Genomic DNA, 27,470 nt, shown 5'->3' with positions numbered 1-27,470 from the left:
AGAGCGCATTGACACAACGTGCGAAGGCTGTCCATCTCGAGCGCCATCTTCAGGAACCACGTGATTGACAAGCGTCTTCGTTCACTTCGCGCAGTTGGTTCGGTTGGTGTCGGAGTGGCAGCGGGGGAAACGAAGGCTGCCTAAACAGGTAATATTCCTTCAAACTTCATTCCTAAATGCCGTTGCATAGCTCCACCTTACAGTACGAGCTCGTGCAAGCATCCTTGCGTTCAAGAGTTTTGCAGGTGCCCTGGGTCGTGGTGCTAGAACCGCGAACCAAGAGAATGGGTCCGAACCGCTAAGCCTTTGTCACGTTCAAGATTTCGCCTTTTAGGTCGGCTTTCGGAACGCTTGAGAGGGAACCTTTTCGCGTCTCCAGCTTTCTTTTGAGTTGCGAAAAAAAGGGCTGGTTCATATCGCCGACTTCGCGAACATTGTTTTTCGCCGAAAATAAGTTCATGTTCGAAGCAACACGTGGTTTCGAAATGGTGGGAACAGAAAAAATGACAGCACCATTAGCTGTCACAACACACTTCGAATGCACAAAGTAGCGTTCGCGGCCCTCTTTCCTTTGTTGTTCGCGCGTTCGCCGACTCTGTCGGACTCCTTTTCTCGGCTTGCGGACGCTGTTTTTGACAAGCGTCGTGAACGTAAAGTTGCTTTGTTACGGGGGGTTCTTGCCGGACTGACTTGTAGCAAAGAACAGACTACGTATTCCAAAGTATGCAAAGTTAGCTATCGCTGCATGTCGTTTTCGAACGCCTAATTCGTATGCCGCGTAAGCGCCACCGTTTTTTTTTTTTTTTAATTTTTATTTTGATTTGATTTGAAATAAATATAGAGAAAGTGCCGCGTTGTAAATCTTGTTTTTTTTTCTTCCAGATTCGAACAACATGGCTGAAGCAGCCGGCTTCACAGCAGGTGGATTTGGGTGAGCTTATTTCAGACTCGCAATGTTAAGTTTCTAACTCTTGAGCTACTAATATTCGCATTATCTCGTTCTTTCTTTTTTTTGGTTTTAGGGTTAGGTTATCAGTACGCAAGGATTGCGGTCCGACACCCGATATTCGGACTGCTTAGCAGACGGGAAATAACTGTTTTTTTTTTTTTTATGTCAACTTTTGCATTGTTGTTTTGCATCCTGGCCGCAGTTTTTTTTTTTTTTATCTCCTCCCTCTTTATCGAATTTTTATCTTTCTCGGCTCCTGAATGCCGGCGGATGTAAGCAGCCTAAGAAATAGTTTGCGTCAAACGTCCTCCGTGTATTAAACACTGACGAATTCGGCGTCTCGCGTCATCGTAATTGAAGAAGCTTCCAAGAACTTTTCCGATGTTCAGCTTCTGGGAATTGTCCGAACGAAAAGTTGGGGTACAACTAATTCCGATATTTCAGGAACAAACTTTTTATCGCGCCTAGGCTGCTATGTGAGTGTCTTGTGTTACTGGATTTGAGATTTGAATTTTCCAACTGGTGTTGCAGCCTTTTGCGCTAGTGTTTTTTTTTTTTTTTTTTTTATTCTTTAGCCAGTGTTTTTTAAGTTGTGCTTGTTCAAAGATGTTCCCATCTATTTTTGCAATCAAGGTAGCTTGTGTCACTTGTTACATGACTTGCTTGTGACGTCATTCGCGGCCATGCCAGTATTTTGTGCTCCACAAGTGTTCGGTTTGCTGTGTTATTTGCACGCTGCAGAAGTTGCAGTAAGTAGAAATAACCGTATGTGCCCAGCAATGGCATCAATATATCTATATATATTTTTTTTTTTTTTTTTTGAGACCTAGAAGTCTTGACCTGGTTTTATAACACACAGAATAGTAGAAATCTGGTCTCAGAAACAAAAAATTGTCTTTTTGTATTTGTTTTTGAAATGTTGATTGCAAGCAACATTAACCATTTGCAATACCATTTTACACCCAATGAGTGAGAGCAGTTCAACCTGGGAAAAGGCACAGGTGAACTTCACATTGCACACACTTGCGACTAGGTTTGCCATATTAGCGCTAGTTTTTCTTCTCAGTTTGAACATCGGTCGTGCATGCCATCATAGCTCCAATCCAGTCAGCTTTCGGTTTAAAGGAAAGGTGATGCGTTTTGACGGTGCAATTCAATTCTTCGCCGTTAATTGCAAGAATCCTCGCCCTTGCGACCGGGGGTGCAAAATTTATTGAGGCGGGCGTGGCGTAGGAGAAATTATATTGTTCTTGAGTTGTTGCTCCTGAGCAATACTGGGCATCAAAGGGTTAATTCGTTCCACCGTTGGTGTTGTAATTAGTGTCACCTTGCCATGGATTAACCACAAAGGCTGCAAGAACATGCAACTCGTGCTAGGCAGTGCCTCAGCTACATGGCCAAGCTGTGGGGTTCTTTGCCTTTGGCGACCAGATTGTAGTATGGCCTATTACTCGATCACCATGTTGTGCTTCGGAGGTACAGGAAGTAGCGAGCTCTCGAGTTTATCCAAGCTGAGCCTGACCTTGAGCCTATCCACCATAGTAGCTGATGCAGAGAATGGCAGGGCTTGTCTTTAGATTGTCCGGCCTTAAGCACCCATTACCTTTGTGGTGCGAAATACCGAAGCTTTTCGTCGCCCTAAGCTGACGGCAAGGGGAAGCATTGGGGGCTGCCTCGAGGTGAAGAAACTTTGTCTCGGTTAGCTGGCAGTTAACGGTGGTTGGCGGACCTTTGGCAGAGATTTTGCCTAGCCTGTTGGTGCGGCATGTTGAATCAAATGTCAGACTAAAGGAAACTATGCTGACGCTTACCCCGAGTCAAAAGGTTGAAGCATACTGAGCTTCAACCCTTTGTCTGTCCTGTCTCGAGCTCCGAGAGAGGCCATGATCGCGCAGGCACTTCTTTTGCTTTCGCGCTTCGCTGGGAACCGCTACTGGGTCTTCAACCTCGGTACTTCCCGATATGCATGTTTTCATATTTCTTGTTGATGCGTACACTCCAATCGCATTCTCACGAAGAGCAATAAAGTCTTTTTGCACTTGCTTGTTTAATGTAAAAAAGGAAGACTCATTGGATCACATTTTATCATATTGAAGCAGCATCTAGTGTCCCATACCTTTTCTTCTTTGTGGGGCAGCTTTTGCATAATGTGGCTGTTTTGTGAAATAGCTGAGGATTTGCTTGAAGGCTAGTTTCCTGGCCAGCAAGTATTTTCGCCATTTTAATTTGCAAGACTCACAATCTTCTAGATGTGCTCTGCTTTGATTTCATGCCTGTAGCCTTTTGGCTTGCTGCACACTGTAGTAAAGCATAGCTGAATTCTTTCCTATAGACCTTCTCTCCAGCATGCACTCTGCTAAAGTGGGAAGGGGTGGGAGGAGCTCTCGCTTTATTCGTCTGATCGCCGAATATCTGTCCAAATGTCCAGCTAAAAATATGGAATCTACTGTGGCTTCAGTAAAGAAAACGTGAAGCACTTTTCAATAACTCTGGGTTAGGAGCAAACTTCCATAGCTTCTGTCCCGTGAATTAAGTTAACGCGCTTAAGAGTGCCAAATGTAAATATAAACTGTATTTATTTTGAGCAATGTGCAGCGATTGTTGCAGGGCAAGGGGGATGCTCCCCACTGCCCGTTATCTGTCCAAAGCGTTGCGAAGTCTTTGTCGGCATACCAGAGCCAGCTTAGTCGTGAGCGAGGCTCCTGACCCTGCTGATAACATCACTTTTGCTAGTCTTTCTCTCCGCTCTCCTGCCGGCGTACCTGGACGGGCGGGGTAATGTCAAAATTTTAATTGGCGATTACAATGCTCCTACTTAATAGGATAAAAAGGAAAATAAAAACTACGCATAATTTTTAAGGTGACTGCACCGCATTACAACTTGTGCGTTTCCACTTTGTTGGGGATACCTTGTAGAAGCACAGTAGGTTCCTTGGGTCTATATAATGTGTTTTATTGACAACGTGCAGCGCATTTGTCAATAAAACACATTATCTAGACTCGAGGAACCTACTGACATGGTGACGCTTCACGGCCTGCGTGAGCTAGCCCTAAGGATGCTGCGAAATGCGTGGTTCCCAGAAACTTTTACATTATTGTTCAGTTAAGGACCTTTCCAGTTTCCCTTTATTGGAAGAGGGGGGTGGATGTCGTTGACATGGCAGCAAAAACATTTAAAGCTTCCTGGTGTTTAAGGCTTCTTTGCGTTTTGCCCCTAGGTTGGGACGTGGACGCGGACTTAAGCCTGCCGTTACTGGTGCTTCTGTTCCAGCTGTAGGAGGCTTCGGTGAGACTCGTTGGCTGTTCACCTCTGCAACACTGTGTTCTGTAGTGTTTTTTTTTTTTTTCTTTACTTTTAGGACGTCTGCCTGGCACAAACTCCGTCGTCTAATTTTCTTTCCTTGTTTCCAGGAGGAGCCAATAACGGGTGGAATGGCAACGCAAATTCTGGGTAAGGTTCCTCTTTCTGCTTTAAGAAAAGCCCTCGTGCTCCAACCTTTGCGTCCAGGCATCTGCTTGCGCGGTGTTGGGCGACCCCTCGGCAGTTGCCATATAGTAGTGCAACGTTTATCATTTTGCAAACAAATTTAGGTGATCTGTCCCTAAATGCCGAGTTTCCTTGTGACTTTGTTTGGTGACAGTCGCTTTTTCTTGTTTGCTCTCTTGACTAGCCACTGATCTCTATGACAATTGCTGGATCGCGTTTGCCCGCTCCGCGAATGCGGTCACTGGCGGCCATCTTTAGGTAGAGTTATATCACCTCTAGCCAATGTAAGCTGCTGCAGCCGCTATCATCCATCCATGGCAGATAGCGTTTTGGCAGGTGGGTTGGCAGGCTGCGGTCAAAATAGCGTGTGTGATATTGCGTGCTTGATTAAAATTATTTGACGAAACATGTTTTTGAAACCCGGCGTGAACAGTAGTCCGGTTTTTGAGGACCCGGTGAAAGTTTCACAAAATCGCAGCACCGGGAAAAACGCAGCACAGCACGTATCGAAAGTCGCATCGAAAGCAGACGACGGTACGGAGTCTCCTTTTGATGCGAGCTGCGCTACTTTCCCCCGGTGCTGCGCTTTCGTAGAACTTCTGCCGGGTCCTCAAAGATGAGGCTACCGTTCACGCCGGGTTTTAAGAATCTGCTTCGTCGAACAACTTCAATCAAGCACGAAATGTCACCCACGGTACAGTGTACTAGATCTACGGCTATTTTATGGCAGCCTGCCGCCATTGCGCTGTCCGCCATATTACTATGATGGCTAGAGATGATATAACTCTACCTAAAGATGGCCGCCAGTGACCGCATTCTGGTCCATAGGAGGAGCTGGTCAAACGCGATCCAGCAAATAGACATAGAGATCAGTGTGACTAGCTGTTAGCATCTGGCGTCATGTTTCTTGGCCTTTACAGAGTTGTCTAATATGATGCCTGTAAGTTAGTCACTAAGGAAGCAAGCGAGGGGGGGGGGGGGGGGGTCTAGGTCTATACTCCGCGACAACTTTTCTTGGCAATGCAGTGGAAGGTACAGGCCTGCGTCCCCTCTCCCATTTTGAGTACGCAGGCTCTCCTCCTCCCCCATTTCCGGGGAGAGGGAAAGAGGCTGCGCACACTCAAAATGGGAGAGGGGACGCGGGCCTGTACCTTCCACTGCATTGCCAAGAAAAGTTGTTGCCGAGTATAGTATGGAAACTAAAAAGATGCAGGATTGATGAGACCTGTAGAATTAAACTTTCTCGAGGCATTTGAGGTTTTTCGTGTTACCGGGAGCTGCTGGGTTTTTTCCAATGGTCGTTTGCCACCTTCTTATTTACCCATTAAGTATGCTGAGTATCCAATCTTTTGCGTGGTCTGGTGGCAGAGTCTGACTTGGAACTTTCGGCATTTCCAGCTGGGAGAACGGTGGTTCTGCCAAGCCGCAAGCGGCGTCTTCTGGTTGGGGCGCTTCGAACGGCGCAACCGAAACGTCTTCTGGATGGAACGGCGGTGCAACAAATGCCAACAACAACCATGTTCCTGCGGCGGCAACGACTCGCGAGGACGATCCTTGGCAGGAGGACACCTCCAACGACACTTCTTCGGGGTGGCAGGCAGAGCGCTCGACCTACGGTGGCGGGGGAGGACGCTCTGGTGGAGGCGGCGGAGGAAGCAGAGGTACGTTTTACGTCCCGACAAGGTCCGATCGCTCTTGGTTGGGAGGAATGGTATGCTTAGAGGCCCAAAGTCGCGACATGTTTTGATGGCAGACGAAAAATGTGATTCGTTGTCGTTTCGTTCGTTGGCAGTCAGTCATATTTTAGAACTATTTACACGTACTACTTGCCGCCATTTAGCCACCAAGGCACGAGTCGTACGGAACTAAAATGTGCAGACTGAAATTTAAAAAAAGAAATGTACTAATAAGACAAGCAGCAATAAACTGTCAAGAATTAACTTGGAAGGTCAACCTGAAGCACCGTAAAGTTCTTGAATGGATGAGGCAGTTGTAATGACAGTGGGAAGACAGTTTCATTTGTTAGTGGTAGACCTGAAGAATAGTTTGAACACTGTTGGATGAGATAGGTGTAAGAGCAGGGGTACACAACTGAAAAAATTGGGCAGGCCAAAATTGTGTTTATTAAAAACTGGTCGGGGCCGCACGTAGTGCCATGTGTTGCACGTTTTGGCTGCGGTTAGGCTTCCGATATTGGGTGTCATTAAACTTGTTGCTGTCTTCAGCACGTCTTGCAATGTCATGGCAGTTCGAAGGCGGTTCTTCTTGAGTCGTCAGCGAAAAGGTCTGCTCACAAACATAGCTGCTCTCAAAAAGTGACTGCAGTTTCCAGGCGTGGTCCACCAGGGTTTCTGTACTTGTTCTTGTCCAGGTTTTTGTACAACTCTTGCAGCTGATATTCGCGATGCAGTCTTCAGTGCTGGTGAACGCTGGAGAGTGATGAGCTCCAGTCGCATCGGAGGTCTCTGAGAATCTGACAATTCAACTCTAACTAACCCAAGAGGAAGGGAAAGGGTTGACGCCTGCGTCGTGAAAAAAGAGAGGGAGAGCAAGAAGTTTTTGCTTTCTGTGTGCGGGTATTTGATACAGCCACACTATGGACAGGGACATTTTGAACCCTGGAAAGTGGTGACGAGGAGGACAAACAGGACACAGATCTCCAAACGCAGCTAAAATTTATTTCAGGCTCCACAACCTTTTATAGGTACGTACAGAAAGAAGGAATTTGAAAGACTAAGAGGCAACATGTAGGCCCGGACACACAAAGCAGAACAACCTTGAACTGGAGTGACAGTCGAACAATTAGAACAGATTCATACTTAGAACCTGGCAACAAACCAACCACAACAAAAATTTAAAAAAAAAATTGGAAGTTTTTAGGGAGAAAATTTACACAATGGACAAAGGCAGGTGACCTTGAAAAACATAAGTGACCAGACAAATGACAAAAAAAAAAAAAAAAAGGCAGCTGCACATGTTGTTTTATTCTTGTCAGTGGGATTAGTGGAGAAACTGAGAAATTATTATTCCTTCGCCAAAGATTGAGAAAAGTTGATCGGAAGGTATCCCTGCTGCTTGCCAAGCAGAGTGGTGGATTGAATGCCATAGTAAGCAACCCTCTGCATGAGCCAAGCTGCTAAAAAAGTGTGTGCAGGCCGCGTGTTGTGCACCCCTGCGTAAGAGTGTAGTGAGCTTGTCAGACATCCCTATAGTGTCATTGGGGGATGGTGGGGGAGTATGCCCCACCACCTACCTGTGTATGGTGTGTAGATGTTACTGATGACCTCTAGCTCCAATGCTGCTTGCATTCCTTTCAGGAGAGTTATTCGTCGTACGGTGTGAGAGTTACGTACCACAGAGGTATTTTCCTGTGGGTTCAGCTGTGCAGTAAAATCTTGGCAGAACTTTTACTTGTGTGGAAAGCATTTATGTATGCTGCAGTAGTCATTAGCTGGAACCTTGTTGGGATGTACAATGAATTGGGTCATTGCGTGGTAATTCACAATTGAGCAGCCAGATGTCTTGCTGTCCTTTCCCTATGCATCGCGTAACTAAGCTTTCGGTTGGGTTTTATGTAGTTCAAATACATGGCCTAAATTGCTGCTCAGACGTCTGCTGTGTCAGATGCACCTCTTGTTGGTTTGGCATTGAAATCTCCAAAATCTTTATTTAGTGCATTGTGCTACATCTGTCCAATATGTCGCCAGAACTTAGAGCCACAGTCTTCAATTGGTAGCAGACGCAAACCCTGGTGCCAGAAATCATAGATAGCTATAATTTAGGTGTGCAATGTCTTTATTTAGTGCATTGTGCCACGACTGTCCAATTTGTCGCCAGAACTTAGAGCCACAGTCTTCACTTGGTAGCAGACGCGAACCTTGGTGCCACAAATCATATAGCTATAATTTAGGTGTGCAATGTCTTTATTTAGTGCATTGTTCCACGACTGTCCAATATGTCGCCAGAACTTAGAGCCACAGTCTTCAATTGGTAGCAGACGCGAACCTTGGTGCCACAAATCATAGATAGCTATAATTTAGGTGTGCAATGTCTTTATTTAGTGCATTGTGCCACGACTGTCCAATATGTCGCCAGAACTTAGAGCCACAGTCTTCAATTGGTAGCAGACGCGAACCTTGGTGCCACAAATCATAGGTAGCTATAATTTCGGTGTGCAATGTGAGGGTGGATTCCGCATGGGGTTGCTATTGGGCGAAGCTGCAAGCCTACATCTACAAACTGTGTTGTCAAGTAACTGGGCTGCTGCTGCTATATCTATCGTGGGTTCTTTGCAATTCCAAACAAAATAATTGGGAAAACTTAAGCATCTCGAACATTCTCTAGGTAGACCCGGCCTAGAGTATTTTAACACTCCCGTACACTGTCCGCCAATTCCGTGCCAGCCCGGTCCGGTCGTTCCGGGGACCGAGGACGGGGGCAGAAGTCTGCGCCAAGCAGCGGTCGGAAAACAAACAGAGGTGAAGGATCGGATGTTGAACCCCTAGCTGCCTGGGTAGTTCTCCCGTAGAACCCCCGCATTCCCTTTATTTTGCACTCTAGGTGAACCTGCATTCTCCTCTAGGTGATCTAGACAGCTCGTTTTGACCCACCTCGTCCAATTATTTTTGCTTCTGTGCATGGTTCTTTGATTCAAACATGGTGTAGTCGCCGACACGACAACGGCGGGAAAATCGTTAAGTTGTCCTGCCTCCTGCGCGAGTTTCTGGCGCGAACAACACGCAAGGTTGGAGCGCAGGCGCAGCCACTGCGCGGCAGAGGACAACGGCCATGCGCCAGAGGCATCCTAAAGGGACACTGCTGTTCCCACTGTCGGCAACTACAGTATGCAATACAGAAATGGCCAGGAGTTGCTCCGCCGAATCGAATGCACTATGTGAGGGACAATTTCGGGGCCACTCTGTGGATTTGATTGCCTTTGTAATTTTGTAGCAGCACAGTACTGGTACCGTATTTACTCGAGTAATAGCCACACTATTGGCCTCGAGATCGACCTAGAGGTGGCGCTACGGTCGCACTATCATCATCATCAAAGGGGGGATAGGAGCCTTATAGGCTCTCCAAGTTCGCGCGCGAGACGGCGTGTATTGTTGTGTTTATTTTGTCGCGTACTATCGGTGGGAAAACGATTCTAGCGGAAAAAGATGCGGTACTGTTCGGTGCTTCAGGGAAGATTGAATCGTGTTGCAGGCATGCTGCCTAAATTTATATAATCGCTTCCGTGGGTGCGTCGTCTGCTGTAGGCAGACGTTGGAAAGCGTGGATCACCACGACTGAGGCCTGTCTCCGGCTGAACTGGAATATTTATGTTCAATATTTTTTTTTTTTTAATGGATGTATTGGCTTATCAACGTGGCAATTAAAACAAAATAAATTCCAACCCAGATAACAGAATACTGGTACTGTGGGCTGTGAAATCGCTGCTTCTATGCTTTTTTTTTTTAACTTCTAGCTTTTGCAGTAATATAAATATTTAGAATGAAGAGAAGTTAGCGCTGTATTGGAAATTGCCATGCTGTTGAGTTCCTCTGCCCTTTTACTGTGCCATAGTGTGGGTAAGTTTCGTGGAGTCTGAACAATCAACTGCATTGCGATGAGGAGAGAGTGTCTCTTCTAGTTAAGATCTGCAAACAGCACGGTTGGCAGGACAATTGAATCAAGTGAAACAAACTGTTCTAATATATCTGCCGTGACTGTAATAAACGGGTGTGACCGAGCAACGCAGCAATGTTACTGTTATTAAATGCTTTTCTCGGTAGTGTGGGTTCACCCGCTTCAATTTTGGCGAGGGCCGCAAATGTCAAGAGGCTAATACTATGAATTTCTGGCTAAATAATCGTATTCAAACACAGTAGGCTGCAACCCTAACAAACGACGTGCCCCAGGACACAGACAGCATCGGCCGCAGTGATGCTCTTTTACTGATAAGGGCTAGCAAGGCTTCACGAGACTTTCCGATCACCCTCCGCTCTCACCTAACGCAAGACTGGGCGGCTCATCGATTAACTTTCAGATTATTTAAGTACTGCTTTAATTGCAATTTTTTTTTTTTTTCTGCCAGTTAGTGGGAGTTTTGTGCTGGAGAAAGTCAACAAGGAGTAAAAAATGCCTGCTTTAATATTTTGAAGTCTTTATTTCTTTTGTGACACTGGCTTGCACGGTAAACCACTTCAGCGTGCTTGTCATTTCACCGAGGGTGATTATACTGTTTAAAGAGTAACTTAAAAATACTTCATTTTAAAAGGCTTCCCGTGTTTATATTTATGTAGGACTCGCAACGTGAAGTTTAGAATGGGAATGCAATATGCCGTTTATGACATAGTAAAACCAGCAAAAAATGTGTAGTTTTAACGTCTTTCCCGCAATATGACCGGTGAAAAATCAACATGCGGATTTATTTATTGATTAGTCTATTAAAGGATAGCAATCAGTCGGGTTAATTTTTTAATCAAACCACAGACCCACTAAACATTCAATGCTTTATGAAAGCCACGGTTTGTGCGAGATAACAAAAATATGTGGGACCTGCGATTGTATAGACCCTTTCAGGCAACATTTCATGGGCGCCGCCATCTTGACGTCACGTGACCCTGCCGCCATAGTCTCCAATCAGTTTCTCGCCGTTCCTCCGCGTTGTGTGCTGCACCGGCCACTACCGGAGCTTTGTTTTCGCGTTCTTTTACGTTCCGCGTTGAAATCTTGCGTTTTCTTTAGGTCATTTCGATATTTCGGGCTTTCATTTAATCATTTGATATCTATATTTCAACATAGCTCTTCTATTTTCTTATTTATGAAATGGAATCGGGCAGCGAATGGATCGACAATACAAGATTATGGCTTCAGAGACCATGTAAGTTCATCCCATTCTAACGTTTTTCTCGCTAATAAAGGGCAGTCAACACCATTGCGCCATATGCAAATTTCAACTAACTCACTAAGGCTCCCCAGTCGTGCTTCTCGCTGCATGTGCGCGCTCGTTTCCGCAAAGCCGACCCGCATGTAAGCGATTTAGCGTGCCACGAGACGAGCGTCGGTGACAACGACGAGAGTCAGCGACGAAGATTTCTCACGCATCGCTTGGTTTTTTGGGTTACTCTTCTAGAAAACGTCGCTCACCGTCTCGGTCGCTTGCTCCCGTCGCTTCCGTGCGATTTGCCTCGTCGCCCGAGCGACAGCGAAGCGGGTCACCGTCGCTTGTCTCGTTGCTCGTCGAATCGCTTGCATGCGGTTTATACTTAATATCGAGACGCCAATGGTTCAATGGTGTGTGCATGGAAATTAATAGAGTATAAACTGCATTTAAGCTATTTGGCGAGCGACCAGATAAGCGACGGCGACCCGCTTCGCTATCGCTCAGTGAAGCGGCCGCATGGAACCGACGGAGCAAGCCTTAAGACGGTGAGCAACGTTTTCTAGAAATTCCAAAACCGAGCAATGCGATGGGAACGGTGAGAAATCTCCGTCGCTCGTCTCGTCGCACGCTAAATCGCTTGCATGGCGGGTCGACTTTACGGAAATGAGCGCGCTCATGCAGCGAGAAGCACGACTGTGATAGCCTTACTGCGTCAGTTGCAATTTACATATGTTGCAATAGTGTTGACTGCCCTTTATTAGTGACAAAAACGTAAGAATGGGATGAACTTACACCGTCATTGAAGGCTAGTAATCTTGTATCGTTGACCCATTCTCTGTCCGATTCCATTCCATAAATAAGAAAATTCAAGAGCTATGTCGAAATATAAATATCAAATGATTAAATGAAAGTCTTAAATATCGAAAAGACCTAAAGAAAAACCAAGATTTCAACGCGAAACGTAAAAGAACACGAAAACTAAGCTCCGGCAGTGGCCTGTGCAGCACACAACGCGGAGCAACGGCGAGAAACTGAAGGTCGGCTATGGCGGCCCGGAAAGCGCGCAAAGGGCGCGTCGACTGGTGGCAGCTCGAGTAACTGACTCGCTGAAAGCGTCTATACAAACCAACGCACCAAGATTATGGAAGCTTCCGACTTAATAATAATCGCTTTGCTTAATTTCTATGCATGGGAAACGATACAACACAACCTTTACTAAGAAGAAACGGTAACAGAAACATAAAACATTTAATAAGGAATGTCAAGCTCATTAAAGTAGAAGTTTGGGCTAGTTGGTATTTCATGATTAAAGATCAAAACAGCTTTGTCCGTGTCCTTGCGCTGTTTTAATCTTTAGTCAAGCTCATCCTCAAACGGGCTTGCCTCGTCGAGATCCATGCTTCTGTGCGTGCACCCGTAGCAGACTACGCACGGCGGTATCGCCGCTTTCACGCGTTTCCAATTTCGGCCGCACGGTGGCGACACGGTTCAATCTCGAGGCGAATTTATGAACAAGGCCCTTGTGTCTACTTTCCCACAGAACACATATACAGCCAATCACTGCATTATGCATTGATAACAGCAAATAACCAGATGGAGAAAAAGATTTTCCATACTAGTTCGATCTTCACAGATGGTACCTTAGCACGAAGGCGTTATCTCTGTCCTATAAACAGCTGGAATCATGCTGTCGATCGCGATTATGGGCAATCTGTGTGCTCTGCGGAAAAGCGAACCCTCCATTTTTTTTCTATTTCTTTTTCCATAAACAGTGCGGTTATTACTCAAGTAAACACAGTAGTCTGGACCTTTCGGCTGGTTGACTCTCGCTCGATGCTATTGGTGTCTTTTGAGTTTGATATGCTTCATTGGCTTGCCTCAAGGAATGTTACGGCGATGGTCTTTTTATATTTTGAGTTTACGCCAGTCTGGCGTTTTTGCCCGTCTACCCCTTTCATCATTGTGCGTAGTTTTCTTCCGTGCACTAATCTCTCGCTATTTATTGCGCAGCCTGCTTCAAGTGCAACCAGGAGGGTCACATGAGCCGGGACTGTCCCAATGCGGATTCTGGCGGCGGGCGCTCGGGCGGAAGAGGTCAGTGTTTCTCCATCCCGTTTTTTTGTCGAATGTCTCCTGCGCTTGAGGAATGTAGCACATTGTTTGGGTGAGAAACTAGAGTCAGTTGTGCTGTGCACGCTGCACTCTACATGGGCTTGGGTGTTGCCATCTTGTGCAGGCTGCTTCAAGTGCGGCGAGGAGGGCCACATGAGCCGAGAGTGTCCCAACGCAGACTCCGGAGGAGGCCGGTCTGGTGGAAGAGGTAAGAGCCGTCATCGAGTTCGCTTTGCGCATTCTCGTAGGCGTCGTGCATTGCCGTGTAGTAGCAGCCTTGGGTCTCGTTCACCTTGCGAAGCTTTAGAAACTGGTGTATTTCAGTGGCATAAAGAAACAAGCCAGTTTGCCCACACCGGTCGACAACAGCGCCATCGCAGTGGCACAATGTCAGGGTAGTAATTGGTCTCTACATACGCATTTTATCCCCACTTCGTACCTTTGATAGAGTAATTGGTAGTTTGTTAATTTGTATTAGAATACATTTGTTTGCTAAATGGGGACTTGGAACATTTATGTTTCCTAATAAAGAAAACTAGTCGGTAATATTGGCCTTTATTTCGTACCATACCGTTGAATCTTGAAATGGTTCGGTTTTACACTTACGGAACTTGATATGTGTTGTTAAAGCGGGACAAAGGCCTGAGCTTCAAAATTTTTTGAAAAAATTCATTTTTCAATTTTGAAGTTTTCAGTTTTAGAAACTAATTATACACCCCTACACTAAATTTCATAATTATGCGCCAAATAGTTAAGTTGATATGAAATAGTTTCAACACATTGTGAGACAGTATCAAAGTAAAGGAGTTCAATGTTTAATTGCATTTTTCTCAGTTCTGCTTTTTGCTACACATTTCATACGAAGGGATCTTGTTTGAAGGTGAAATTATTCTGATACCACAATGAAGATGTTTCTGAACTGAAATTTACTGGAGAATCGGGCTATCTACTTTATTTTGTTTTACATTAAAGTCCTCATTGAGAAAAAACTAGGTTTTCAAAAACTGACATAGGACAGATATGCATCTCATATTTTGAGGTAATCACCTTCCTGAAATATTTACATTTGAGTTGTAAAAACTAGATAGCCTGAAGTCCCATATCCCCCACTTTATACTCAAGCACTTAAAATGGTACGTAAGAGCTTCCTTTGCATATCATAGATTTCTTAACGAAGAGTGACACATCTTCTTTTGGAGGTATGTAAAGTTGCCCTAGAGAGCTGAAAGTTTGCACTGTACACCTACATCTGAAGTTAAATCTCCCCTGCTAATTTCATTCCAATCACTTGAATAGTTCAAAAGTTCAACCTGCTACCCAAAGACCCTTTTTATTTAATATAAACCCTAGGATAATGAAACTTTACATGCTTATAGGGTTTTTTTCTCCTCTTCAGAACAGTCATTAGTTGTGACTTGGTTTATGTTCAGCACCCCATACAATTACAAAAAAAATGGGTGTTTTTGTGTAGAACTTTTGTCATACTAACTTTTCACCAGAAATATATTGAAACACCTTGTTTTGTTCCTTGTGAGATGTGGGATGCTGATAACTATTTGAAAGTTCTGCACAATTTTCCTATCTATATAAAAAAAAAAAAAAATAAAGATGCTGTAATGCTGTAATTTAGAAGCCATCTAGAAGTTCATCGCAATTCACATAAACATACATCAGAAAATGACAGGTCTAAATACCATATAATCGCGTGTAATAGCCGCACCCTCGTATATAAGACAAAGTATTGCAAAAAAAGAAAGAAAAAAAAATTGCAGAAATTATTTGTGTGTGGCTGCGCGCGCACCCCCTTGTTTTCGAGGTGGCGCTAGCCATCGCCAGAGTGGCACTTGTCCGCATCCCCGATATTTCCTCTCCACTCATCCTAATCACCGTATAGCATAACGGCTGTCGACCTCGATCGTGGTCGGCCGCACTGTCGGGATGCATTTATGTTGCGACGAGGCATTGAGAAAAGATAAAGGATATGTCGGGTTCCGTGGCAAGCGCGAGGAATGGAGATTCAGCGGACTCGGTTCGCGCGTGCACTCGGGTTTCCGAACGCCACTGTACGCTCTGGGGAGGTTTCCTTTTGTTCTTCGATTCGTGTCAAAGCGTCGCGATTTGTCTGTTTTTTTTGCGCAATCTGAGAGCTATGGGCGAGTGCCACTTCAACAGTAATATTTGATTCAAGCCGAACGTTGCCGCGCATGCTATCAAGTATGGCAAAAAAGTGTATTACGCAGTATGTGAACTAATTAAATCCGACTGACGATTGAGTCCGGATTTTGGAATGAAGGCGTTTCTACTAATGCAGCCGAGCGCGCTCATGTACGTGCATTTTGGAATGTGGATACAGATTTTTTTTTTTCTTTTAATCCGTGTAATCCGTGCACTTTGAAAATTTGCCTTCAAATCGGGAGAAAATAGCGCGGCCCTTACACAAGTTTATATGGTAGATATCGCCAATCTATATACGTTGAAGAATGTGTGCAAAATTTCGTTATGATGCCAGAATTGTAAGCATCTGAAAAGTAGTGTGCACAAACTTCGAAGACTGCCGATAATCACAATAGGAGAAAAATGCATCTGGAAGTTCAAAAGTTGTATTCTCATCAAAAAGCAGCTGTAATTGCACGAAACTTGGCCAGAACACAGGCAGGCTGTCCAGGAAGAATCCAAAGTCACTAGAACTCTCCAGCACTAAGTTGTTCCCTCGCGGTTTTCGCGACTGGAGTCCTTGTGGTGAGCTTCCTTTCGCACTCCTGGACGGAGAGCTTGCCCTGCTGACATGTCGGGCACGTCGCGCCGCAAACGAGCATAGTCAGGGCGCCGATGCTCGTTTGCGGCACGCTGAATCCAAGCTACTTTTCGGAAGCGCCCACAAACGTCAACGCACCGTTGATCTCAGAGTCGCCGATGCCGTCGTTAGGCCTAGCTGGCCCAGTCTGCCGCGGAACACGATTTTTCGCCGTCATTCTCCGCTTGACTTTCCGTCGACTTCCCTTGAACTTATTCTTCGTCCAGTACTTCAGAGCACGGAAATCGCGCTTCTTCGGAATGTCCATAGCGAAAGCGATAGGGTAAGCAAAAAAAATAGCGGTAGTTGCTTCAAAGACGCGCTAAAACGCACAGTTTACTATTATTGGCTGGGAAAGTACAAAACCGACGGAGTTCAGTCGGGAAGAATGAGGTCTTGACTACTGCCACGAGCGATCGCAATGGCGGGCGGCGGCGCCGTCCCGAGAGATAGGCACTCAAAAATAACAAACATTCGCGTAAATTTGCGATTTCTTGAGCCACCCCGAGGCAGTTAGACACACTTTTCACTTACTTCTTATTAAGATATTGTTTTGACTTTTTTGTGTGAAAGTAGAATGATCAAGGACAATAAAACAAGCACAAACAAAAAATCTCAAGCTTTTTAAAAGATGGAGATTTTTCGACCCACATCTCTCCTTAAATAGGCACGTTCTGTTTTAGTGAGGCTTAAGAATCCATCTGATGATCCAACCCGCTGCCGGAACAGTTCCCAATAGCTGCCATTTAGATAACTTGCAATGACATTATTTTTTTTTTTTTTATGCTATGGGCTGGATTATATTTAAGCAAAGGGTATGTTTGGAAACTGTTTTGGAACGTTACATGGGGGTGTTTTTCTGCCTGCAAAAGGCTGAAGCTTGCTTGCACCCCTGAAGTAGCTCTTAAAAAGTTTAGTTGTCTGAGAAAGAAGGGATCATTTTGATGTTGGAAACCTGTATGGAGTGTAGATGTGCTATATTGTTGTGGTTTTGAAACTGCATTATGATCACGGGGGGGAGGGGGGGGTGCCACGTGCTATCTATGTTAATTGTTTAGCTGTAGTCGGTTAGAATAAGGTTTTTAGGTTAGACTGACTTTCTGTTCTTGTGCCCCACTTACCTATTGTTTTTTCTTGGACTTGGTAGGCTGCTTCAAGTGTGGTGAGGAAGGTCACATGAGCCGGGAATGCCCCAGCGCAGACTCTGGTGGAGGCCGCTCTGGGGGCAGAGGCAAGTCATTTTCGCTAAGCGTTCTGTCACAGGCCATTGGAGAGCTGCATGCGAGCTTTGGTAACTGTTGTGCTCAGCTAAATATGTGCGGGCTACGGGCTTTGATGCTACCTTCTGCCGAGTTAACCTTACACTCTGGGGTTCTTGTTTAAGGGGAAGGTGTGTGCGTGCCTTGTAAGCTGAAAAATCGTGGAAACGTGTGGAAAACCACTTTTGGGTAGTATTTCATAAACTTATTTTCTTTTTTTTTTTTCCAATGGCCCACCACTTCTGCTTTTGCAACCATACGGTGGAGGCTTTCACTGCTGTCTGTCTGGGTTTAGGCGTTATGGCACTGCTTGGTTTGTGGGCAATCCTTCAGCGTCCCATTCAGACTTCGCACACAGAGTCACCATTTCTTGTGTGCTTTTAGCATTGCTTTTATTTTGCTGCGCGCTGCTTTGCTTGATGTCCGTCTCCCCCGCACCTCTTTCCCACTAGGCTGTTTCAAGTGTGGCGAAGAGGGCCACATGAGCAGGGAATGCCCCAATGCTGACTCGTCTGGTGGCGGTGGTGGCGGCGGCAGTCGTGGTGCGTTTGCTGGGGAAGAGCCCTGCGCTTTTTAATTTGGGGCGGAACCTTCGAGATGCTTCGTGTTTGCTCTTTACCGCATCTCTGACAACTTTAGAATTTTGCATGGGCTGGGTTTTGCTTTGTGGTAGTTCATGCATGCCAGGCTTGTGGAGGAGTGCCTCCTGCTGGTCTGAATTGTGTTGTCAGGCCTTGCAAGCACTCATGCCATTGTATACTTGCTCGCCTACGATGCAATTATTTGAATTAACCTATCGTGTTTTTGTAAAGTATTCTGAAGACACGTCATTAACGACAGTAAAACTGGCAGCAAACACTTCACACTGTTAGCGCGGACACATCATTGGCACTTTTTCCCAATTTTATTTAGGGGTGTTAGCAGGCATCATATACAAGCCCTTACTTTAGTGCCCCGAATGAGAAGTCTTCACCTCTCTGGTAGTTTTGATAATAGCCCCTTAATTGTAAGGGAATACCAAGAATCACAACATCTCCACATGGTAAATGATGTTAATTGGGGTGAAGCTTTGGTGGTGCTGATGATACTGGTTTTATTGTTCAAAGGGAATGCTGGTGGTGTTAATTTTTTTTATTGCTCATAGGTAGTGGTTGCGTTTGGTAACCCCAGCTCTTGAGTTACTAGCACACCTCGGAGCCCCCTACTCATCCCGCAGTCGTGGCCGAGTGGTTAAGGCGATGGACTAATAATCCATTGGGGTCTCCCTGCACTGGGTCGAACCCTGTCGACTGCGCAAACATTCTAAAATTTTTTAAGAACGCTCCTTTGTTCTAACAGTGTCGTGCTCTGTACATCTTGGCAGGGCTTACCCCCCAAAAAACCAGTTTGCTTAACTGTGTAACTCTGCACACTGCCAGCGGTTATCATCCTGCTGTGGCGGGAAGCATCTTTAGGAGTGTGCAATGGGCCGGTATGACAATGTCCTGTGCTCGGCTTTCCAGCGTGCTTCAAGTGTGGCGAGGAGGGCCACATGAGCCGGGACTGTCCGAGCGCCGGCGGTGACGGGGACAGGCCCAAGAGAGGTGGGTGCCCCTTTGCATCGTTGGTCTCAATGATTCTGTTCGTGACAGAAGTGGCTAGAGAATGAGGCTTCGGCAGTGCTTAGTTTGATGTGAGGTTCTGTGCAATCTAATGACTCAGGTGAATTGTATACATGCGGGCTCTGCACAGGGTGTCGGCTATGCACCCGCTGCAGTTTATCGGAATAAGACTCTTTATTTCGGCCAAAATTTGCACCTGTTGACGACTGTATGCGATAACAAGTGTGCGACATACGCTGGAGGGCAGGGTTGCACGTCCCCACAAGCGTCTGTGGATGCGCAGGTTGCTTCAACTGCGGGGAGGACGGCCACATGAGCCGGGACTGCCCGAACCCTAAGCAGGAGCGCAGCAAGGGCTGCTTCAAGTGTGGCGAGGAGGGCCACATGAGCCGGGACTGCCCCACCGCGGGAGAAGGCGGGGACTCGGACCGCCCCAAGGGCTGCTTCAAGTGCCAGCAGGAGGGGCACATGGCCAAGGACTGCACCAATGAAGCGGTGCCGCGCATGGGGCCGGACGGTGAGTGGTCGCTGCCTGCCCGGGAGCACAGTTGTTGCACTGGGGCGGCCTTGGAATGCTTCGCATTTATGAGGGCAGCTCGTTGAGTTTTGGTGTCTATGGTGACATCACTTTGACGTAGTGTGGTTTATGTACCGTCGTCGGTGTTTCATAAGGTTCCTTGTGATGCCGGTGTTCTAATGACATTGTCACCTGACACTGATGTCATCTATAAATCCTATGCAACGATTTGGCTTTCAAATACCTTTTTCGGTCTTTCTATAACTTTGTTTTCATTGAAGCTCAAGCTTTGCATCTTGCTTGCTCCTTGAGGGGACCGCTTCAGAGTTCAGTTCAACAAGCCCGAAATGCCATTGCTTTTAATGCTAGACGTGCTGCCTCTCCGGAAACAAACTGCCAGGGAAGCTTTTGTGGCTCTTGTTTGGTTCGTAATCCTTGAACATTTTGGTCTTCTCTCTGCCCAGGCAAGCCGATGGAGGCGCCGTACGTGCCCCCTTCGATGCCGACGGACGAGAGCAGCATCTTCGAGGGAATCTCGACGGGCATCAACTTCGACAAGTACGACAGCATTCCGGTGGAGGTGTCTGACCCCAAGTTCCAGGTGCCCTTCACCTCCTTTGAGGAGATGGGTCTGTGTGACCTGCTCCTGCGCAACCTCCGACGCGCCCAGTACACCAAGCCCACGCCCGTCCAGAAGTATGCCATCAAGATCGCACTGGGAGGGAGGGATCTGATGGCCTGCGCGCAGACGGGCTCTGGCAAGACGGCAAGTCCCAGTTCCCTGCTTCTCGTAGCGCTGCGGCCGTGGAGTGCTCTTTGCAGCGGGCTCGCGTTTGCGTGCACTTCGGTTTTTGTCTTTGCCGTGTTTGGGGCGTCGCCTTTTACTGTTGCACTCTGCGACCCTGCCGAAATCTGTCTCGTATAGTGTAACCAGGTTTGCCGATACTTCGTGCAAGGTATTTAAAGGTTTAAATTTTTTCACTTGCTTTTTTATGCAGTGCCAGTGTTAGCACTTCATAGAGTTATATACCGCTGCAGTAGCTTTCTGGGTCCTGCTGCTTTGAAGCCAGCGTGTGACTCCTACATTTTAGTTGAGTTGTAATTTTGCTCTTTATCTGTGAAATGTTTACAATCACACTCGCTGTACTTCTGTGTGGCAGAGGCTGTAGGACGTTGAAATGGTCTCAAATTTGGGACTGAGGGCAAAGTTTATTGAGGGGGCACGATGGGGAGATGAATTGAAGGGATGTTTGACAAAAAGCAGTAGATATGTCTTCTAGGTTGTTGAAGCAACTACTTTAACAAGCAATGCAGTTGACTCGTTCACTTCGCCAGCACCGGTGCAGAAAAGTGCAGGACAATGCACTTCTGGTCGTATTTTGCAAGTCGTATACGGCGGCGTGCAGCTGGCGCGGCTAAATGGAACGCAACGAGAGTGGTGTCGCTCACCCCGAGATGCGATCACCTGCAGGCTGCCTTCATGCTGCCCATCCTGCACACGCTGTTGAGCGACCCGGCGCTGGACAACCCGTCCCACCGGGAGGTGCAGACACCCCAGGCGGTGATCCTGTCTCCCACGAGGGAGCTGGCCATCCAGATTGCCCACGACGCTAACAAGTATGCCTACGACTCGATCCTGAAGACGGTGCTCTGCTACGGGGGCACCTCGGTGGGGCACCAGCTGTCGCAGCTCTCGAGGGGCTGTCACATCCTGGTGGCTACCACGGGGCGCCTCAAGGACTTCGTCGAGAAGGGCAAGGTGGGTGGCTGTCAAATTAAACATTTATATTTTGCAACCAGAATACAAAACTATCGACGACGGTTTCCGAGTGAAAATTGCTAGGCCTAGGCGCCGAAATAAACGAGATCCAATAAATCACGTGCTCGAAAATGGCTCAAATTTGCGCTGTTGTTGCAGGAAGGGCTTCAAACTCTTATCGGACTAATTTGCGATGATACCCGATCTTGATTTTAATGCGAAAGCATTAACTGTCTCGCGGAGCGAGCCACGCTAAACGGCACCTTCTATCCTTTCTCCTAGTGAAGCCAGCTCCCAGTTATGAAACCACATGAAAAGCTAGCCAACGGCACCTAAATTCCCTGATCCCGAATGAGCGGAGTAAAGCTTATGGATTTTCGGCTTCGATCCCGTTGGCTGGCACGCGTCGGCAAGGCTCTTATTTGCAGCTGCATGTCGGTTTCAACGACTGCTCGCCCCATGGCGCTGCGGGTCTGTCAGCGCGCTCACTGACCGGTGACGAAAAGTATGCAGCAGACAAAATAAGGAAGGGGACGAGCGGCTTGCATGCTTTCACATTCACAACTCATAAATGTATACCTCGAGCCCCCTTCTTTTTTTTTTTTTTTTTTGGTTCGCAGAAGAGATTGAATGAACGGCTTAAGACTAAGTGAACGGGCCAGTCTGAACGCGTTGCAGGCACCATAGCAACACCAATGGACGACGCTGCAGTCTGGGACTGAGGTGGCCTTGTTGCAGGTGTCCTTTGAGAACCTGCGCTTCCTGGTGCTGGACGAGGCGGACCGCATGCTGGACATGGGCTTTGAGCCGGACGTGCGCTGCCTGGTGGGGCACCCGACGATGCCGGCCAAGGGCAGCCGGCAGACCCTCATGTTCTCGGCCACCTTCCCGGAGGCCATCCAGATGCTGGCCAGGGAGTTCCTGGTGGACAGCGTCATGCTCAGCGTGGGCATCCTGGGTGCCGCCAACTCGGACGTCAAGCAGGCCATCTACCAGGTCACCCAGTTCGACAAGCGCAACAAGTTGCTCGAGATCCTTGGCGAGGAGGGTGAGCCTTCTTTCCTGGCCCTCTGCTTTCTTTCCTCTGTCCCCCGGCCACCTTGTTGAGCTGCAAGGGTTGCCGTTAAAGCGTGTTTGGCACCGCTGCTCTACTATCGTACTTATTCAAAGATGAATCGCCCTCTTTATGCCGGCTCGTGTATTTCTCTGTGGAGCTCAGTAAAGACCTATCATTGCAGTTTACAAAAGCCCCTGCGAATGATAAGGCACCGATAACTGTGGAGTGCAAAGATTAGATCTTTGTGAATCACATTTTTGAAACTGTCCAAACTTTATATCTGCTTCGCCATTCGCCATCTCCTTTCGTAACTCTTCGTGTTGGTGTCCGTGGATTCTGCGAGAAGTCAACGCAGGTCTGTTCATGATTAGGTCTATCTATTTTTTTAGTTGATCAATGTGGTATAATGGCATTACGCTATACTCGATTGGCCCCCAAGCTGTCTCTGTGGTGGAAGCTATGCACTCGCCGGACCAGTTGACCACCTCCCTTTCGTGGAATAACCCCGATATCGGCATACAGGTATGTTCAGGTGCGTGATGATGTGGCTGTCAATAGATGTGCAAAGGGTCCAATGTACATGTCTTCCACCGCACTGTCTGCTTGAGGGAAAAGTCAGGTTTGCAGGAAAGAGGTTTGCTGTATTTGCACCCTCTGTTACCATTACCTTTTATTGCGCTCTCTCGTAATAAGGATGGCCGCATAACCCATGCTGATGACTTCTTTGTCTTTTTCAGGAAGTGACAGGGTGATGGTGTTTGTGGAGAAAAAGAAAACTGCAGATTTCTTGGCTGCATTCATTTCCCAGAAGGGCATCAAGACTACCAGTATCCATGGGTGCGTAGTCTTGGGATGTATTCTATGGCTAGAGTCGTGCTTAAAAAATGTCAAAATGGGTGGCTTCTTTCCTTGAAAGAAAAAAAAAAAAAGAAAAATGAGAGGACAGTCTCAATAGGTAGGTGACTGGCATTTGGCAACAGCCGCAAAGCACCACGAGTGTTCTCCCTTCTGGTTTGTAGCTAGCAGCAGACTCTGCACCACGGCTGCTGTGGAAGTGTGTGTGGGGGTGTTGAATTCAATCAGTTCGAGCCACCTCTTTCTGCCGCCGGGCGAGTGACATATTTCTGAGCGTCTGAAGTTGCACTTCCACGGATATGTTGAGTAGGAATCTACACAGATGCAGAGAACAACCAATAATGCGTGTTGAAAGCGAGGTTTGCAGCAAGCTGCACTCTTGCCCCGCTTTCTGGATTGTCGCGAGGAACGCTCTGGCTCTGTTAGGAATTTTGTTTTCCTTTTGAGCCAGCATTCATTTGGTTTTGTTTATTTTTGATAGCTACTTTAGATCACGTAGACAACTGAAATAGGTTCAAATGTAAGCCGCGGGACACAGCTAGATGAAATGCCCGGTTTGAAATTTGGTGAACTTCTGCTTGCACTATTGACGAGAACCCTTGCTTTTAAACACTCATGCTTTTTTTTGGAGTGGAACGACATCTTTCTCCTCACTTACAACAAGGTGCAAAGTTGAGGGTCGTTGCCTCCAAACCTTTGTCACGGAAGTGATATCTTGCAGATTTCACTGGAGCGCCGACTGAATCTTTGGCTCCCTGCGCTCTCTGACGGTGTGCCAGTCTGCTGCAGAGAACCATGTAGTATGCACGCGTGACCTTTCCGTGACCTGTGGAAGGGCACCTGTGCGTCCTTCCACAGGTCGCCTCGTTTCGTCACTCGGTTAACAAAGACGGCCCATCGCTGCTTCGGTTCCTTTTTATTGGAGCAGGAACATCTTGTACCCTTTATGGCTTGCATTAGAACAACATACCCTCGGAGCAGTGTACCATTTTCACCTCAATACAGCACGGCTATCAGGCCTAGAAAGGCTCTTGATACAGCTGAACGAACCACGACCGGCGCCGTACGAACATGAAGGGTGAAATTACGTGATGCCTTGTTTCGAACGACGAACCTTTCAGCTCAAATGCCGTAATGTATAGGCTTCTCTGCGACAGCAGGTGATATCACTTTACATTGGCAAACTATTCTATTTTGAAGGGGCTCTGCTGTGCAGAGATTCAGTAGCGCGGAGTCATCCTGCGTCCGCTAACATCTATTGCTTTCAGGGACCGCTACCAGCGCCAGCGGGAAGAGGCACTGGCCGACTTCCGCCGCGGCACGTGCCCAGTGATAGTGGCTACGGCCGTGGCGGCCCGCGGCCTGGACATCAAGGACGTGCGCCATGTTGTGAACTACGACCTGCCGCAATCTGTGGACGAGTATGTGCACCGTGTGGGGCGTACAGGCCGTGTGGGCAACCTGGGCAAGGCCTCGAGCTTCTACGACTCCGAGACAAACGGCGCTTTGGCCAGGCCCCTCATCAAGATCCTTTCTGAGGTTGGTTCCGGAGTCTACTGCGCCCTGGCCGTGCTCCAAGGGTCAAGGACGTTGCATTCTGAGCATGTGAAACGAAAGCTCTTGCTGTAGGAACCAGGGTTTAGCCGTCATCCCTACCTGCTTTGATTTGGATGAGCGATGTACTGGTGTGTGGTCGCGTGGCGCTGTGGCGTGGTGCCGAGACGCTGGGCTAGCGGTTGTACTGCGCTAACATCTACGGCGGGGAGGCCAGACGTGCTTTCGGGCTGGCTAACTTCCCGCTGGCTTATCGAACACAATTTTCCATATATGTGTCGAGACGCCCTACGTCAACAAACTGCCGCCTTCGTTTTTTTTTTTTTTTTTTTTTTTTTTTCTCCATTACTGGGTTTGTTAAACGTTTGCTTTTCATCTTCTCCGTGCAGTCCCAGCAAGAAGTACCTGATTGGCTGGAGAATGAAGCCAAGTATGGCGGAGGTGGCGGCGGCGGAGGAGGTTTCGGGGGCGGCGGCGGTGCCAAGGTGGGTTTGAGTTTCGTATTATTTTCAGGATGGGTGGAATGCAGTGCAGTGCAAATGCTGCCATGTTCATCTACCTGGAGGCATGTTTTAATGCATGTTTTTAAACTCTTTGATATCTAGAAGCCTCCATCTCGCTCGAATAGCAGGGGGGGAGACCCCTCCGGGTCTTAGCACTGATGCAGGAAGGCATTTGCGATGACTTCAGACCTCATGAAGAATACTAATCCAAAAAGCGGGGAGCATATTTGAGCTGTGGATCAATGGATGGCTCAGATCTGCCTGAACAGTACTTCAACTGGAAAGACACAGGCAGGGACAATTTGGGTACTTGGGTTTAGTGTCCCTTTAAGGGAAGCTGAAGCACTTTTTAAGAAATGAGAGTTAGGAGCGATCTTCTATGCTTTTTGTACCGAGAGTTTGGTTGTCTCAGGCAGAAGTACACTTAATCCGCATTTATTTTGAACAATGTGTGGCGGTCCTCTCTGCCACCTGTTATCTGTCCGGGGCATGTGATGTCATTGAAGGCATCCCTGAGCCAAGTGGCAATTAAGGTTCATCTGACCCCGCTGATGACGTCACCTGTGCTAGTTTTTTTTTTACTCCGCTTTCACGCTTTCTTATAGCGAGTTTGTTTCACACGCACTGGCACCAGTCGAGTTCTCTCCCAGAATGCATCGCACTCGCAGAGTGTTGCACGGAGAACTGGACTCGAACAAACTCGCCAAATGCACTGAGTGCAGAAGTTCGTTGCTGCCGCCATCTATGTTGTAGGAAAGGTACCGGCCTCAAAACGAAACTAGCGCCTTTCTGTTTGCAGTGATGAGTGGGAATGCGAGAGTGCAGTCGCTACCATCGTTTATCTACAAACGTTGGTCGCTGCAACCTGTAGTTTATATTTGCGATGACTTCAGGCAACTCGGCTGTCTTAGAAATAGTTAGAGACAACGTAAATTTTTGGAGCCAGCTGTCTACAAAGCTTTCAATTCTTATAACCGTTTACACTGGAGAAAACTGATGATGCTGTCCAAGCAGAAGCATGGTATTATGCGTGAACCACTGAAAGGGTACGGCTTAAAACTAGTCTGTTAGAATATCCAGCTAAACTTTTCGTGGGACTTTAGATCGCTCGCCGGAGCGAGGCATGACGGGATACCATTTTGGCACACTCGATTTTTCCCGGTGCAGCGAGTGCATGCACGCGTGGGGTGTCAGCGATGAAACAAAACTGTGTGCAAGCACTTTTGGAGTCCGGTCGAAACGAACCCGCTCCACGCTGCGAGTGGGCACGCGTGCAGTGAAACAAACTCTCTATTACCTTTGGCGTGCGAGTGTTTTGGTAAATGTTAGGAACTGTGACCAGGCGGCGATAACTACACTTCCAGTAGGCGTTTTTGTGCATGTTATGCATAGGACTTTCTTTGTGAATGCCACGGAGCACAGATATTGAACTAGAGCAAGTATCAGGAAACAGGTTGCATAAATGAAAAGGAGCCCGATTTCTACCAACTGTACAATATTTCAGCCACTTAACCCCAATATTTAAGTTCATCCAGTGCGGATCTTTTCTTACAGGGTTGGGCAACGATATAAACGTTTAAAGAATTTGCAGCTTGTATCTTTTATTTAGTTTATCGAAGCACAGGTGACCAAAAATGCATCACCTTGCCCTAAAAATTTGCTATTCTGCTGCGTAATCGCAAAGAAAAAAAAAACAATTTGCCAATATGCATCCGCGTGAAATTTATGACTTTGGACAGCAGATCTGGGCAGGCAACAAATGTCTTCCTGATTAGAAGTGAAACTGCATGTTGCATTGTTTGTCACCGCTCTTGCGTTCCTTTGCAGAGCTACAACTCGGACTCCTGGGGCTCAAGTTCTGGTGGAGGCGGCGGCGGAGGCGGCTTCAACCAGCCTGTGGCGGAGGAGGAAGACTGGGGATAGGGCCAGATCCTCCTTAGCCTTTTTTTCCAAGTGTCTGGTTGCCAGCAGCAAGAATGCAGCAAGTGACTGTGCGCGGCGGTGTGTTGCGCTTGTTTTGTTTTTAAGGCCCCGTTTGCTTTTTCCTATGGCCCAAAGTTTCCAAAAAAAGTTGTATATATATGCCGTTCCCTTCACCCGTAGAGTAAAGAGATTTTACTTGACGTCTCAATAAAAGTATTTTGATGAAATT

General features: G+C 47.1%; 1 protein-coding gene and 1 non-coding gene across 3 annotated transcripts; both read left to right on the top strand.

The window, feature by feature from the left end:
* Nucleotides 1-27,470, top strand: LOC8024504 (probable ATP-dependent RNA helicase vasa-like). 2 transcript variants are annotated; one of them, XM_029991252.3, is made up of 18 exons: nucleotides 1-148; nucleotides 883-931; nucleotides 4,168-4,235; nucleotides 4,361-4,400; nucleotides 5,835-6,097; nucleotides 13,318-13,401; nucleotides 13,544-13,627; nucleotides 17,361-17,444; nucleotides 17,925-18,014; nucleotides 18,975-19,055; nucleotides 19,357-19,590; nucleotides 20,055-20,356; nucleotides 21,062-21,349; nucleotides 22,088-22,397; nucleotides 23,144-23,243; nucleotides 24,530-24,800; nucleotides 25,205-25,300; nucleotides 27,146-27,470. In XM_029991252.3, exons 2-18 carry the CDS (start codon nucleotides 894-896, stop codon nucleotides 27,239-27,241), a joined length of 2,529 nt encoding a protein of 842 aa, XP_029847112.2. In that variant the 5' UTR covers nucleotides 1-148; nucleotides 883-893; the 3' UTR covers nucleotides 27,242-27,470. The 2 variants fall into 2 exon arrangements, with proteins under 2 accessions (XP_029847112.2, XP_029847113.2); XM_029991253.3 differs by lacking the exon at nucleotides 17,925-18,014 and having other exon boundaries at nucleotides 39-148.
* On the top strand, nucleotides 18,685-18,766 carry Trnaf-aaa. The gene has a single exon. It is a non-coding gene; the product is annotated as a tRNA-Ile (tRNA).

This window comes from Ixodes scapularis, unplaced genomic scaffold, assembly GCF_016920785.2.
Source record: "Ixodes scapularis isolate PalLabHiFi unplaced genomic scaffold, ASM1692078v2 PGA_scaffold12__126_contigs__length_90152505, whole genome shotgun sequence".
Taxonomy (NCBI): Eukaryota; Metazoa; Arthropoda; class Arachnida; order Ixodida; family Ixodidae; genus Ixodes; species Ixodes scapularis.
Note: the sequence above shows the minus strand (reverse complement) of the source record. Positions and strands in the feature narration are given on the sequence as shown.